Source organism: Falco biarmicus, chromosome 1, assembly GCF_023638135.1.
Source record: "Falco biarmicus isolate bFalBia1 chromosome 1, bFalBia1.pri, whole genome shotgun sequence".
Classification (NCBI taxonomy): domain Eukaryota; kingdom Metazoa; phylum Chordata; class Aves; order Falconiformes; family Falconidae; genus Falco; species Falco biarmicus.
The window spans coordinates 54,401,264-54,417,382 of NC_079288.1; the positions used below are offsets into that span (position 1 = coordinate 54,401,264).

The window sequence follows — 16,119 nt, forward strand, 5'->3', positions numbered from 1 at the left end:
TAAATACATTTAACTAGCATCACAGAAAATGTGAAATACTTACTCAGTAACAGCCGTTTGTGAGAACCCTGGATTATCATTGCTTTTTTGTACAGGCAGAGCTTATCAAAGGACTTTCAGATAAAGGGATTTTCAGATTTCAGGAAGCAGGTGTCAAGCTTAAAGGACAAGTAAGTAAATAAACTAAATACTCCTATTTCAAGCAAGGCGCTTGACCTACCAAACTTGAGGGCTCATTTCTGTGGCTTTGGTTCACGTCCAACTCTAGTTCCTTGCCAATTTCTACTCTGTTGGCACTCGATGTACTGCCTGTTTGACCTTGTGGTGATGCTACAGCCCTGGATTTTGACCTTCGCCTTCCCAAGCAAAAATTGGTCCTAAGAGGACAACCACAACTAACATCAGAGTTAAAAGACTCCAGCAGTAGGTGTGCTTTATTTTCTTCTCTCTGTCTGTATGTATACACAAACACACACACACACACACTTTGCATTTCTGTTAATTTCCCACTTCAAAGGATGTCTGAGATACATGCTTCAGCATTTAAAAATCTGCAGTGCGGCTCATGTTATGAACTCAAGGTTTCACACACAAGCTAGGAACAGATTGCAGTGGTGACCCCAAAGTCAATACCTCATTGGAGTCCTTGTGGAAGAAGGGCCAAAGGTTTGGTTTCCATTCACAAACCACTTGCATCTTTGCACTGCTTGATATTAAGCAAGCCAGCCTGCAAACAATTAGTTACTTCATGGCCAGAGAAGAGCCAGAGTAATACCTGAAAAGACTTTTGAACACTCAGTAAGATAGTTTACAAAGTGCCCTGGACACGAGATTAAAAAAAAACAAAAACAAAAACAAAACCAACAAAACCCAAACCACCTCAACAGTATCATCTTGTTAAAAATTAACTTCAGAGCTGTGGTAACTACTTGGCTAGAGCATACAATGGTCTAAGGTCCCCCCACCCCTCCCTTCCCCATACCCCCACCCCCCAAAACAAGAAGAAAAGGAACCAAAAAGAAACTACTGTAGGTAGCGATACAAGACATTAGGACACTGTCCACAATGACGGGCTTACAGCATGTAAATACATTTATTCTATATGTAAGCAACAGAAATTGCAAGAAACCCAAGGAAGAGACATGTTTTGCTCTGTGGGCATCCGAGACTCCCAACATGTCTCATGAGTGTCTGCATTTCTGCCAGTGACATGGAAAAAAAAGAGTCTCAGTCTCCTATGGAAGCAAATCTTGGCTGAAGAGACCCTCACTGCCTCAAAACTTTCAAGATTCAGTAGAACAGCACTTAGGTCTTGCACTGTTTAGAAAGATACAGTGGATCATCTGTGATCAGAAAATTTGGGAAAAAAACCAACCAAACCCCCAAAGTACCCTATACACTGACAGCCACCTTTACAAGAACACAACACAAGAAGAACTGAAGAAAAAAATTGGATGAAAAGGACTGCCTCTGATAGTGTTTCTTACTCAGAAATTAAAGGTTTTCCTTGAAGTCAGTAGATATATATATTTATATAATATAGATAATATTTATAGCGCCAGCAAACAATATGTAATGAAGAGACGGTGTGAAGAGCAGTAAAACCGCTACAGTACATAGCTGAAGGTGGACAACTAAAAGGAAAAGCATTTAAAAAAAAAGTAGTAATAACTGGAGGATAAGAAACCTGCAGCCTTTTGTTTTTCAAAAGCAGATGTGCTTACCTGCCATAAAATGTTACAATAACTTTCGAGGCGGTTCTGTCTGCCAAACTTATTTGCCACGTTCAAGAGCTGCCCCACAGGAAAGCCTCTTCCCGAGCCATGTTGCTCACCGTGGCAGCATGTTGGAGCCAGGCTCAGCCCCACGAGATGGCACTGTGTCCACACAATCCTGATGGAAGGCCCGATGCTGGTTTTTCTCCCACCAAAAGTTAATACCCCAAGTGGATCTGGCCACCCTTGTTTCCCATCCTCCCTCCTTGGGACAGCAGGATGGGGATGCTGAAGGATGCATACCACCGGCCCGTGCCAGAGCCCTCTCCCCAACCGCACACCCTGCCACTGCTGTACCCCCGCAGAGAAAAAGAAAGAAACAGCAAAATTAAGGCAGGGGAAGTGTCAGCTGAGGTGGGAGCTGCTGTTAGCAGCAGTGACAAAGCATGAGCGTAGAGCTGCTGGGATGAGGTGTGGCTTTGTGGAGGAAACTTCCCTGTCTCTGGCAACCCCTGCTTCTCCCTGACCTGTCGGGGCTGAGGCACATGGCATGGTGCTGTGCTGGGACCCTGCAAAGGCTGATGGAGCAGGGGCTGGAGAAACCATCCTGCCCATGATTGCAGCGGGCAAGGGAAGCTTTCTGAGTAGTCAGGATGGAAAAACCAGCAGCTCCACCTCCCAGCAATGGTGATACCGCTGCCTTAGCTGGCAGTGATGTTCCTGACTTCTATCCACCTCTGTGGATGCTCCTCTTAATCAGTGCATGTCTTTTTCTCTCAATAAATCCCCTTTACAGTAACACTGTAAAAGGAAAATGCCCCAGAATACTTTAAGAAAGTTGTTTGTTTTTTTTTTCTGAAGGAGGCATTGGGTGGGGGGGAGGTCAGAGAGCTGACAAAAGGAGCACTGACTCACAGCGATACAGATAACTAACTATGAGACACTTTCTGGTAAGGCCCTGGTGAGAAGGGTGCACAGGCTGCCCACCTAGCAACAGCTGAGAGACGGGCGCACCAGTAAGCCTGGGCATCAGCTAACAAAAACTGAGCTGGAAAAGGGAAGGGGCCAAGGGACAGTTCAGCTCATGTACCCACCCACCTTGGAAAAGGAGTCACGCAGGAAGGATGCACAGGAGGGTTGAAGGAGCATGAACTAAATACAACTGATTATGCCTAAAGATGGCACAGAAAGGAGAAAAGCTGAGACCTACCTTTTAAGAGCTATTTTAATGCTCCGAGATGAGTAAAAAACGTAGGGTAAGGGCAGAGCTGGAAGCCCCAGTCAAAGCCTCCTGAAGTTAAAAGCAAGATTTCCATTAGCATTGCAATGTGTTGCATCAGATGCCCAATGTGAAAAGAAGATGATTATTTGTTAAAAGGATGCCCATGGCATCTCCACATAAAGAGACGGTGGGGCTTACGCAGTCAAAATGTAGACAGATGTTGAAAGTTAAAATATATGTCCTCCGGTCTCTGGTTTTGACTGAAATGCTGGTTTGCAAACTGCTGAGTTACCTGTTATGAGGAAGCGAGGCTTTATGATCACTGCCCGGCAGTCAGTCAAAACCCTGCTGGTGTCAGGGAGCTGAGAAATTAAAAAGAAAAAGTCCCAAGCCTATGGAAATGTCAAATGGGAAAAAGGTCAGATGAAATTTTCCTTTCATTTTGACCAATGACATTTTCAAAGTTACCTTTAAAGGCACAATCTGGAAAGCCTTGGGGGAAAAACAAAACCAAAAACACAAAAGAAAACAAGCCAACTCCAGTCTTGAGAAGCACATGGAGTGGGAATATGTGTGTGGGTGGGGGCATGCATGTGTGCACAACAGCAATAACCAGGGCCTGGCCGGAAACCTGGAGTCGACAGGCTGGGGAAGAAAGCCTTCTTTGCACCAGAAATAGAGGACAGACAAGCCTGGCAGTCAAACTGCTGAGATCCTATGTGCTGTCATGTACCAAAGAGTCACTCTTTCACTGAACAGAAAACACAGTTTGTTTGCATTGACCAATGAGCAAATGCTTGCTGCTTTTGCCAAGTTCCCACTTCACCTGTTTGTGGCAGCCAAGAGGGACGTGGCTGAGAGGGACAAACGTGCCCCTGGCCAGCCAGTGAGGACCCGCACCACCCTGCCCCGGTGGCAAAGGGAGTGCAGCGAAGGCAGCAAACTGCAGTACACAAGATTTCAACTTCACCGCTCCACTGCCCTACACTGGCCCATGTGGCAGAAGCTTCCCTGGCTGCAGCAGCTTGGGAATATCTGTGGAGATCCACCGAGTGCCTCTCACCCAGAAATGACTCCCAGTAGCACTGACCACCACAAACATTATGGCGGGTGGTGGGTTTCATTCAGTAAGAATGAGCACCTGCAGCTCTGTGGGAAGCTAACGGGAGCTGCTGGCTCTCAGACTGCTTCAAAGCAAAGCAAGATATATGGAGGCCCACCTTGGATGCACAAATCAGGTGGTCAGTGTCAGTGCCTCCACATGCTTGCACCCATGCTCCTGAACCAGTGGTCTACGTATATTTGGACTGGGAGGCTGTCACTGGTTCACAGCCACCTCAGGACAGGATTGCTTCCTGCAGCAACCTGGAGGCACCAAGGTGATGCAAAACATTCCAGGGAGGGGTGCTGGTTGGATCCCTTGCGAGTGCAGATCTGTTACTTCAGGAGAGTGTCACCAGTCAATACCACCTTTTCATTGGGCATGAAGCACAGCAATGCTAGCATGAGGTGAGCAACCCGTGTGGGCTAGCAGAGGACTTCGGAGGAGCAGTATGATGGCTGGAGAAGGGAAGGACAGACAGCATAAGAAGGACACTCTGAGAAGACCTTCAGGAAGGGGACAACAGTTTCCATAAAAACAGGAATGATTCATTCTGCTGCTGACAAAATTAGAAATAAAGTAATGGTAATAATAATAATCATCATCATTATAATCCTTGCACTAGATACTAATTGGTAAATAATTATTTCTCCTTTTTTTTTTTTTTCTGGGTTTCTTTTCCCCCCTGATCACTCTGAATTGCATGTCCAAGCCCCCTCATATCGCAAAGGGGTGGAAAGTGTGTGTTACATTGTGAATTGAAAATTAATTCCGATCCTACATACCCCACTGTCCTACAGCTGCTCTTCACACAGGTTCAGTGGGACTGCCTCAAGGATGGAAGGGGATGTTACATGTGTTCCTGCTTAGCACCCACAGTACCTGCTTTCCAGATGCACAGCTCTTAAACTCTGATTTTCTTGTTGTTTTGGGTTTTTTTACAAGTAGGTCTAGGAAACAGAACAATGACAGGAGGATCATTGTGAGACAATCGATGTGCAGAATTGTAGCCAAAATCTGAATTCACCAGAAACCAATAAGCTGAAATAGCCACAACCAACTGTCCATAGCCTTGTCTTGAATGGCTTTAAACAAAAAATATAAAAAGCCATGGACAGTCTCCTTACCCCTGTCCAGAATTTGATGTAAACAACATCCATAGAAACTGGGATTGTTAAGAAAGTTTATCCATATATCTGGATAGCAATAAAAAGCGTTTCCTAGGAAACTGTAAAATCCTGTACCAAGCAGTGTACAGCCAAGCCGAGAGGAACATTAGGTTGATTTATATTTTCAAGGTACAACTTTGCATGATTTCGTTTAGATCCTGTGACAATGTACAAGGAGAGCACGTGTGAAGGTCAGGGCTGGGGTTTTTTTGTTTGTTTGCTTGCTTGCTTTCTTTTCTGAAATGTCTCTTGTGTAACTCATTGGTCTGGGTTTTCATTTCAATTCTCGTTTGTAATAACAGGGCATTACCGCTCCCTGCGTCTGTCCTTCCTGTTCATGCCAAGGCTGCATCAGTAATTTCCTTCTGCTGCCAAAGAAACAATGGTTTCGTGTCTTCCCATTTCTTCAAGAACTGCTGCCAGCATGCTCAGGTTGCCATCAGGGAAATTCTGGGCTTCCCAGAGATCCAGGATCACCCCAGTGGGACTTGATTTTGTAGCAAAATAGTTTAGGTACCTGCAACAAGACAAAAGGGAACTTGTTTTTTGAGCTGCATGAGAGCTACCTGAGTTCACAGGATTGCAACCCATCCCTGTTGCTGGTGCTGTCAAGGTGACCATCCCTGTGCAGTCAGTCTGACCAGTCTGTACATCTGCTTTCAGTTACCTCAGTGGGACTTTCACCAGGACCCTTTTGCATGTACCTCCTGTAGGGTTTTGCCACCCAGCCACATGTAGGCAGCCCCTCTCACCTGTCCAGTTTCAGCTTGTGAGCCAGCATCCGCCAGTCATGGCCTCTGGTCTGGGGTGCATCCAGGCTGCTGCACAGCTTCTGTCTTATCGGGAGGGGGATGCTGAAAGCACTCGGCCCTACTATGGTGGTGATGGTGCCTGATGAGTCCATGGGAAGATAATCAATGCCAGTAGGTTCCTAAAGTTGGAAAGAAAGAAAGAAAAAAAACCCAACAAAACAAACCAAACAAAGAAAAAAACCAAAACAAAACAAAAATCCAGCAGTTTTGTTACTGAGTGCAGAGATGATTTTAGAAATGTACCCTCTGAGACTCTGCTTTTACTTGGCTTTGAGGGGAGCAGCCCTCTGCTAATCAAGCATTTATGTTAGTCAGTTGAAAAAGAGAAATATTTACAACCAACTTTGGGTAGACAGGAGCTATTCCCCCCCCACGCCCCCCCCCCCCCCTTTTTTTTTTGAGGGTGAAGATTACTATGGCTAGACAAAATTGAGCCCAGCTTAATCAATCACTTACTGGAAATAATGGAAGATCAGGCACTTTGACAAATTCCAGAGCAAACTGCTACCACTAGGGCAAAATTGGGCTTTCCTGGCTTGGCTGGCAGGAGCCCATTCCCAGCAGCCCCCCAAGCACCCCACCCCATACCAAGCCAGCACTGGGCTCACACCACTGACATCCCTCTGGCAGCACCTGTGCACTCCAAAGCTACTGATGCTCAGCAAACCACAGAGAGATAGTTAATACTGCCCCAGGCACAAGCTGATCCCTAATTTTTATGCAGCTTTAACTGTGCTGGAGATAGGTGGAGCATACGCACTCAGAGGGCAGCTGTTGCCCGCCTCCCCAAGACCAGCACCGTGCTCAAAGGCAGTGTGGCAGCAGGGTTTCAAGGGGAAAGTCACCTCCAAAGCCAGCTCATCCCCTGCAGGTATGGTGTTGATGCCCTCTGACACCGTCCTCCCAGATGGAAGGCTCCCCATGGCACCACTGTTACCATGGACCGCTGGGAATAACAAGCGGTTGGCTCTTCTGGGCAAGGATTTTGTCTTTTCCTTGGCTTGGAAGGATTTAGCACTTACAGACTTTGTAGCTGGTAGGACAATGGTAGTTGGTCAATTTGGATGATTTGGTTTGCTTAGGAACAACGAGGTCCTGCAGGGCAGCTGAAAGCCCCACCAAAACTCATCGACACTGACTAACTGCCCAACTGTGCAGCGGGGACGTGCAGCACTTCTCATCTCCAGCTACTAAAGCACACAATGGAAAAAGCAGCAAGCATAGCTGGGTCTCCCTTCATACCTCTCACTCTATTTCTCAAATCGGTCTCCTTTTCTGGCAGAAACAGGGGAGCCACTGCAGCCCTAAGCAGTCAGAAAGACCCGTGCAAAAGACTTGTCATTAAATGTCAATTTGTTTTCTTCCCTGTGAGCTGTCTTGTTGCTTCATGTCAAGCTGGATGTTGGGAAGGCCCTGTAAAACCTGAAACCGTCTCAAAACCAGGTAATGCCTGGCTCAAGCTGCTATTGCAGATCCCCCAGGATGCTTGCTGGAGATGCTTAGTCATGTGCAGGCTTTGGTTTCCCCAAAAAGAATGTAAATGTGTGCAGAGATGGAAAGGGGTGAGCAATGAACAGAATTCAACCCCTTCTACCTCCTATCTTTTAGCCACAGCAATTAATTCTCTTCCACTCTATAAATATGCCTTTTTTTTTTTTTTTTCTTTTTCTTTTTTTTTTTAGAAATGGCATTTTAGGGAATCTATGACATTTCTAATCAACGAACGTTTACGCCACGCTGTAATGTCCTCACTTAGCATGCCTAAAGCAATGCTGAATGTGGAATCTCTATCTGGGCACCAAGGCCCTGCATCACAAACCAGCTGCCCCAACCCCACCGACTCAGGCAACGATCTACTGTCCTCTAACTGCCTGGCAGTGGGGGCTGCCCAGGAGCCAGCACAATTACTGGCATGCCACTGCTGCTGCCTGCATGCTTACCTGCACTGGCAGGTCAGTAGCGGCTGTAGGGTGCTGACCGGTGGTATCAGAGACAGACAACCTTCCCTTTTATTCTGGGCCAAGGGACACAAGGGACACACAAGGGACACAAGTGACACACTGAGGCAGCACTGCCCTGGATTTTGAGGTGGCCTGCTGCCCCAGGTGCATCAGGATTGCTGCAGAAGGAGCCCGAGAATCCATGGCAGTGCCCTAGACTCTTTTGGGTGACTACCAACAGCATAAAAGGGGCTTCAAAAACAGTGGGTGACCTTTATTGCAGTCTTCCTCTTGCCTCGCAAATGTGCATGTTTTGGCACTCAGTGCATTGTATTTTTGAAGTCCCAGTGGAAGACACTGTGCAAAGCCAGAATAAGACAGTTTAATCTGCAGAAGTTTTACATCCTTTACAGGGGACAAAAAAGAAAGCCCGTAAAGGGAGGATGCAGGAAGCTCTTTTAGTATATTTTTACCGCAGAGTGACAGAGGCAGAGACAAATAGCCAGCAATGAAGAAAGGCACCAGCACAGTCCAGCAATGCCTAATCACTAGCTGGATACCACTAGCCTAATCACAGGAGAAAGTGTGAGGAACCACAGCTAAGGTTTCCTGATACCTGGTCTGGTGTCTTTATCACACCTCTAAAGTCATACACATTGGTTTCCAGGTTTCTGTTATCACACTTCCAGGTGACTTTTTTCATCAAATTGTCTGAATTTTAGTATTTTTTTTTCTAGTTGACACAATCCTGTATGCCAGCCTTTAGCAGCCCAAGGTCCTCCTGCCCCTCGCTGGGGCTCGGGAACATCACGAGGAGCAATTTTGCAGGAGGCAGCCTTGATAATGGTGGTATTATTCACTCCCTCTATTCATCCCTGATGGATGGGATCACAGCACAAGACAAGAATATTATCCTGTTCCCTCTGAATCTATTACCAGGCCCTATTACACACAACCAGCTGAAGATGATTACAGTGTATACTTGCATTTCATTAAAGTTACTCTCAGTTCTTTCTCTTCTTTGCGAGGTTAAATTAGAGATTACCTCAATGCAGCACTTATTACAATAATTGTTTATGATACTTGTTTTACCATCTGTCTTTGATGCTGTGTAGTCCCCAGCTGAATCTGTAAATTAACACCCACTAACCAAACAGATGTTATGGGTAATGGCGCACACCATCAGGGCCCTACAACACCAGAAACTTTTGCCTGTGGTCTCCCAGTCCTTCCTCGAGTCAGCCAGCAGCAACTGTTGCCTGAGAGCCTGCTTTTCATAGTCGCCGAGGTACCAGGCATAAAACCCATCAGCGTGTTCACTGAAGTCAATGCCACTTCACACCTGAATGTGTTGCTTGGTCTCAGCCCTAAGCTTGACTGCCCCCAGGAGCAAAAATTCTTCAGGTGCTACATAGCATCAACAAAGATGTTCCCAAACTTATGATCATTTTTCTACTAGAAAATGTCATCCATCAAAAGAAAATTGTCAAAGATGATAGGTTTTGTAGCAGTACCAAAATATGAGAAAAGTCTTTTGCAACTAGACCATCCAATATTCCCTATTGCACAGCGATTACGTGGCGTCAGAGGGGAGTGACTCATGCAAACATATGGCAATGAGATTTTCCTAGTCTCCTTTCTCTCTGTTCAGGGACATGCCAGGCATGATGGTCTTGTGGACTGCCAGGAAACAGGACCATGTGGTGCTTTGCAAGGTGCATTAGGGAGTGGGGTAGGCAAACAGCTCCTCCACACAGAGAAAGACAGCACTGGCAGGGAGACCACAGATGTCCTCCTCCCTCCCTTGAAGGAGGAAGGCTCCCTTGCAGATGAGAGAAGCTAAGGGAAAATGCAACAGGAGATACAAAGCAATGACTTAATCCATCACTTAGGTCCATCCCAGCAGTCAGGAAGAAAATGGGAAGCACTAAACAGGTAGCAATGGGAAAGGATATACCTCCTAAGCCCTCCCATGTTCCTGCAGTCAGATAGAGAACTGCACCAATGTCATTTACCTCTGAGATGGAGCAGTTGAGCTGGAAAATCTGCCCTTCTCCTTCAACCTGACGCACACAGAGTTTGCACACTAGCTCCAGGGTGTTCAGGCTGAACCTTTCCAGTGTGAAGGTGCAGTGCAGGTTCCTCTGGCATCCACTCCAGATGTGGTAAAAGGGAATCTCCTGCAGGAGTAAAGCAAAAAAAAGTGTAGTCAGGGAGGGATGGGGGACGAAGGCACAGATGCTATGTGACTAGAGACCATGGGCTCCATGCTACTGTCACTGCAAGTGGTCCAGGGAAAAAAAAGTCCATGAGACTGCAGCCTGGCACCTAGTGTTTTTTTTACACCTCTGTGTGTCACTGTATTCCTTTAAGCCTCACTACTAGGATCAAATGTGAATGGTTTGTGATGCTCACCTGGTATTTAGCCAGAAGTTTACTCTTCCAGAGAGAGTGGGCAATGTCATGAATGGATAGGCGGAGATTGTGAGTACTTCCCTTAAAATACAAAGCTTTGGGTTCCTCCAAAAGCTGCCCACCCATCTGCCGCTCAAGTTGGAGGACCTCCTGCAGTATTGTGAGAAAAAGAAGCAATTAGGTTTCATCAAAACAGCACACTGGTCCTCTGATTCCTCAGGACTGACTGCTGTAGATACTGTAACTTGTGCAATACAGGAAAAAAAATATTGCGCAGGCATTGCACAGAGTTGTGTTTCCCTGTGAGCTGGAATTGCATTAGTGGATCTGAGTATAACCTACTTGCTCCCTTCATACAGCAGCAGCCCAGCAGGGATGCAGGCACCTGTGTCCCCTTTGGGAGACACTTATCTTACATGTCCTATAAGCAGAAAGTTTAATTGCATGCTATTATATTGAATACAAAGCCTTTGCATCAGTCTTTCAAACTGGACATCTAATGATAGCTTAACAATTTTGGTTTTGGAAGCTCTTATTTGCATAGGTCCTGCTGATATGGGACCGGTGCATACTGCTGGTCTTTCAGCTTGTGCCTCCTGACAAACTGCTCTATGACAGAGAGGTAAAGGGGATAACAGATGCCTATGCTGAGACTGTCAAGCAGGATGGTATCAAAACAATGCAAAACACTGTGATGGAGCATTTTGTACCTATGAATACACAGGTTCAGGTTACTGAAATATCGATCTCCTAATTAAGAGTTAGTAAGCCAAGAGTCTGGTCATTTTCTGCAGCTAAAAATAAATACATGCCCGTAACTAATGAGATCACAGCAGACTGCTGCCTACAAACAGCCTAATTGTAGTCCACATGGAAGAAGCAAGTACAAAGGCACCTACATGAGCCCCATGAGAAAGCAAGGCAGCCAATCTCAGTCATATTTAATTACAAGAGCCAACCAACCAACTAGTCTCCCACAGCCAAAGCCAACCACACACAGTGAGCGTGCTCAAGGAGTATGCAGGCACACGAAACCAGGATGCTACCCCAGGCCAACTAAAGGAGCCTCTGTTTTAGCTAAGCATTAAACAAGCTACTCTTGATCACGTTCAGGATCTAGTTAGCATACAAGAAAAGCCCCTGTCCCAGCACCTGGCAGATCTTGAAGCTCAACTGATGTTCGTTTATCAGCCATTAGAGAAAAAGAAACAAAATCAGGAAGCCTTTTAGATTAAGGATATGCCAATGAATCAGTTCCAGCTCCTTTCCAGTGCCCCCTAATTACCTCGTCAAGATGTCTAAAGAGCAATCGATAGTAATTATCTGATTACTATAGATCTTCATTACGTCTAAATTACCTCCCTGGAAGGGCCAGAAGACTACTTGTGGCACTGTGTGAGCTAATTGCAGACATCACCCCTCAGGCACATGGGGCACTGGGGCGAATGAGTGCTCCTGCCCATGCAGTGCCAGCTCAGGGAGCTGCACTACTGTGGGGAAAAGCACTGCTGCGTGATGCTGCGCCATCCCACCCACCAGATCTGGGTATCTAGTTTCAATATCCCACTTTTAGTAAACGCCCTTGGCCACTGTAGCCTCTCTACAAGCTCCAACTGGAGAACACCAAGCAGCCTGTGTTTTTCCCATGCCACTCAGCTAATGAATTCAGAATTAATTTGGAGCCATGATTTGCACAGCCCTTCAAACCTGCAGGCTGGCTCTAGCCATACGGCAGTTTATTTAGAGCAGTGTTTATCCTCCTGACTGGCACCTCTGCTCTCCTGAGTTGAAATCTGAGCTGCACGTTGCTTGCTTCATGCTGAGATGGATCCCACCACCCTCCATTGCTTCTCACCACCCCTGTGAGCTGGGACTTAGCCCTGATGCCCTTCCTAGGAGAGAGAGCTGTATAAGGCATCATACCATTGTCAGCATCACTGGGACAGCCACAGCCTGTATTTGGAACAGGCTTCCTCATTAATAGGGCACAAGCAAGCAATGGCATTCAGTCTAAGCTGTTGCCTTTCTTCTTAAGAGGGAAAAACATACATTAAATAACCAAGATAAGATCACATGTCTGTTGTGCCTTTTTTTGTTTTTGTCTATTTAGAGGACAGTTACTGCACAGCATGAGGCAGCTTGGGGCATGCCACCCACAGCCTGAAAACATTTGCTAGCTCCTGGTGTGGGAGGCAGCTGTTTCCATGTGCCCAGCAGCTCAGCCTCCGCCATGCTGCCACACACAGGTCACATACCTCAATCTCAAAGCCATATGTGAATAAACAAAATAAAGCAACTGGATTTCTTCATAGTTATCATATTATTTTTTTTTTATTTCTTTTTTTTTTTTTTTTTACAGCAGACTAGCTTGGGTATCACCTTCAAAGTGTAAAAATCAGCCTTAAAAGAAGAGGCAAGTGCTCGAGGTCACAGCTACCCTCACCCTTACCCAAAAAGCATTTTTGTGAGCATCCCATCTGGGTATCTTGGGACCCTGTGGAATGATCAGTGCTGAGCCCACTATGCTCCTGGGAACCTCGCCAAGCCGCTCCCCCACAATAACCGAGCCCTTTCTGATGACAAGTCATTACACTTCCCTACTGTACTGCAGGCGCTGGCAGTTCAGCAGCAAGCGCTTACTCTGCATGACAAGAGTGGGAAGCCCGCTGGATAAATACTGCACTGTGTTTTATACCGCAACTGCTCATCTTCCTTTGGTGGCTGTTAGGACACATTCAGCATATGGCACACTCATTCCTAGTTGTAAATAATAACAGAATACATTTGGTTGCCTATTAAAATAAACACATAATCCCCTACAAAGGCTCTTCCAAACCTCAGACATCCCAATGTGGGAACTCTCACGCTGCTCTTCCCTTTCCGTGCCATGCCTTGCCCAGAGCAGCCAGCCCCAAGACTGAGAGGTTGCAGCTGGTGCCTCCCTTGCTGCCTACAACTTTCCCTCCCTCTCCAAATTACTTTAAACCTCCAGACCTGCTGGTCCAGCTGTGTCTGCATGCTTTGCCTCACACAGCCAGTGGTAATTGCCCAGTGAATGCCTTCCCTGCAGCAATATGGCAGTGCCAAAGACCTCTTCCCAGCACAGCTGGGGCTGCTGCAGTGCCAGCTGTTGTAAAAGCACGTGGCAAACAACCCAACTTTTTTTTTTTTTCTCCCCTCCTTCTAAATAGTCATAGTTTGAATCTACACAACACTGTCGCACAGGGCTGGTCTGTACACACTGGTTCACACACACCAGTCCACGCTGAACCCTTTCAGCTACAGCTAGCTGACTAGGTTCTGGTTTTTCTTAAATGTCCCTCCCCAGACCTTTCATTTCCAGAGAGGTGCAATGAGTTGATGGCCAACAAATACTTGTGCTTGTCCTCCTGTAAACCACCAGCTAGCTGGGTCTCAAACCCCCTGGGTGGCCTTCCAGCCTTGGGGTAGATGTGCCAGAAGAGAAGAAAATTAAAATGCACATACTTTGCTGTAAAAAAAGCAGTAGGTATTTTTTCCTCACCTTTCCTCACCGAATTACAAGCTCGCTTTGGGGTCTACCTGCAGCAGAAGCCCAGGGACCGGCCTGCGCCCCCTCAAACACTGGCTGCAGCTTCTCAGGTGAAAGATGGTCCCTCCGTGTTGCTCAGCACCTCTGCTGATCCCTTCTGCTATCACACTGAATCAGATTAACTTTACCTCACAGCTCTCCCCACAGTCTATTAGAAACAAACCAACAGCTCTTGAGTAACACCTAATTGGATTCCCCCAGCTCTGACTGCATTAGCGGTCTGTCCAAGGCCCCTCCGACTCACTGATTATTACCTCAGGCCTTGACGAACCCGTGGAAAATTGTATTACACAGCACAGGCATAAAACTGTCAGGACTTCTCAAGCCTGATCGCTATGAAAGATCCTTTTCACATTTTTAAAGAGGAAAAACAGAAGGGAAATCAGACTGGGGAAAATGATTGTTTCTAAAAGCCTGATGACACCAACGTATCAACAGAGGCTGAGCTCCCAGGCCCTGCACTGACAAAACCATGCTGAAATCAAGATATGCCTGCTTATCTTATACTTCACCTTATACTTCACTGCCTTTCTTACATATAGCCAAGCACCCCCCTGCCAGCAAAGCCAAGGCAGGCAAGCCTTGACACCAGATAGTACTGGGGACCAAAACAGAGCATGCCATTCGCAGTGATGGAAGTCACTGCTCTGGAAAACATAAACATCTCCCAGCCAGTGTATGTGGGTTTAAATCCCAGTAACTCCCACATGGAGCTGAGGGAACAAAAGCACATGCAGCACCAGGATGACCCTGCACAGTCAGGCTTTTTACTCGTTTTGCTGCAAAGAGGCATTTGGGAAGTTGCACTGGCTACGGCCAAAGAAAAAAACCCCACCTTTTAATAACCTCCATCCTTACACGTGCAGTTGGAGCTACATATTTCACGAGTGCAACTATTATAGATACAATCTGTATAAATACAGGTATTTATAAAGAGAAATAGCAAGCATGGTTATCTATCTGCTCATCTGTATGTAGTGAGTGTGTGTTTATGAGCATGCCAGAATTACACAGTGAGAGTGAGGTTATATAGTCGAGATAGCAACAGCTTTGGTTTATTTCAGTTGTGAATTCCCAACACAAAAAGCTGCACACGAAGAGGTGTAATAAAGCAGTATGAAAGCAGGCAGTGATTAACAGCCCAGAAGCTTCTTTTATCATTATCAACTATTTACAAAGAAGCATTTATATGTTTCCCCATCTCTGGGGAGCTGGCACTTAGCATTAAAAATACATGAATAACGAATGAAGCCCCGTGTACCTTATGGCCTTTTAATAATGCAAAAATCTTAGGATTCAGGATATGATACAGGTAAACAAAGGAAAAAAAGACTGGTAGGTGGAAAATAATGTGAGATCCCTATGTAAAGGACAATTCATAGCATCTGTGGCTTAAACTGTAGAACAGCAGCTTGTTGTCAAGCTCTTCTAATCGCAAGAATAACCCAGGGAGCAGGAATACATGGAGCAGAGGGTCTAGTCACTGCTATGACTGCAATTCCGTGACAGCTGTAGAGGGAGAGGGAAAGCAAGCAAGAGAGCAGCAATCACCTTAAGGGCATCCTGTGTGTCATCAAGGCAGTAGACCCGGATGCTGTACTCCAGCGAAGAGCAGGACAGCGGTCCAAAGATGGCCAATTTGAGACGTTTGGCTGCTGCTTTGGTGGTTGACTGTCCCACCAAGGCATACGTGCTGAGGGTTTCTGTCAGGATATGGCAGGCCTCTGGGTCCAGCTGGATATAGCATGGAGTGGTGAAGTTTTCCTCCCCGACCACCACCACATCCTGAGGGAGAAAGAGGCCAAGTTAGAGCTCCCAGCCCCTCAGAGCTGCTCTCCTTTAAGACAGCAATGCCTCTTTCAAGCCTGGATGATGCACAGAGACCTTGCTGCTTGCACTTTAGATTAATCAAGATTTACAATTCCTGCTCCTGGCTTTTCTCCTGCATAGGCACAAGATGATTTCTCTGGGGTGCTGGTGGTGATGATGGTGGCAGAAACTTCCTCCTGTCCTCACTCCCCTAAGACTTGTAATTCTTTCCTCTGGGCCTTGCAGCAGCTTTTAAAGCCCTGGGCAGAGTTAGGCAAATAATGAAAATATTTTTAAATGAAATATCATATATATATATATATATATATATATATAAATAGATAGATCAATAATAGCAAATAAT

The 16,119-nt window shown here is 46.2% G+C and overlaps 1 protein-coding gene across 2 annotated transcripts in view; it reads right to left on the reverse strand.

The window, feature by feature from the left end:
• Positions 1 to 996: 996 nt before the first annotated feature.
• UNC5C (unc-5 netrin receptor C) overlaps positions 997 to 16,119 on the reverse strand; it is a 261,037-nt gene continuing 245,914 nt past the window's right edge. For both annotated transcript variants that reach the window (XM_056343746.1, XM_056343735.1), the window contains 5 exons: positions 15,498 to 15,731; positions 10,376 to 10,525; positions 9,976 to 10,140; positions 5,961 to 6,139; positions 997 to 5,725 (listed from right to left, as the gene is read on the reverse strand). In XM_056343746.1, the coding sequence (XP_056199721.1) occupies positions 5,560 to 5,725; positions 5,961 to 6,139; positions 9,976 to 10,140; positions 10,376 to 10,525; positions 15,498 to 15,731 (894 nt within the window). In that variant the 3' untranslated portion in view covers positions 997 to 5,559. The remainder of the gene's footprint in view (positions 5,726 to 5,960; positions 6,140 to 9,975; positions 10,141 to 10,375; positions 10,526 to 15,497; positions 15,732 to 16,119) is intronic.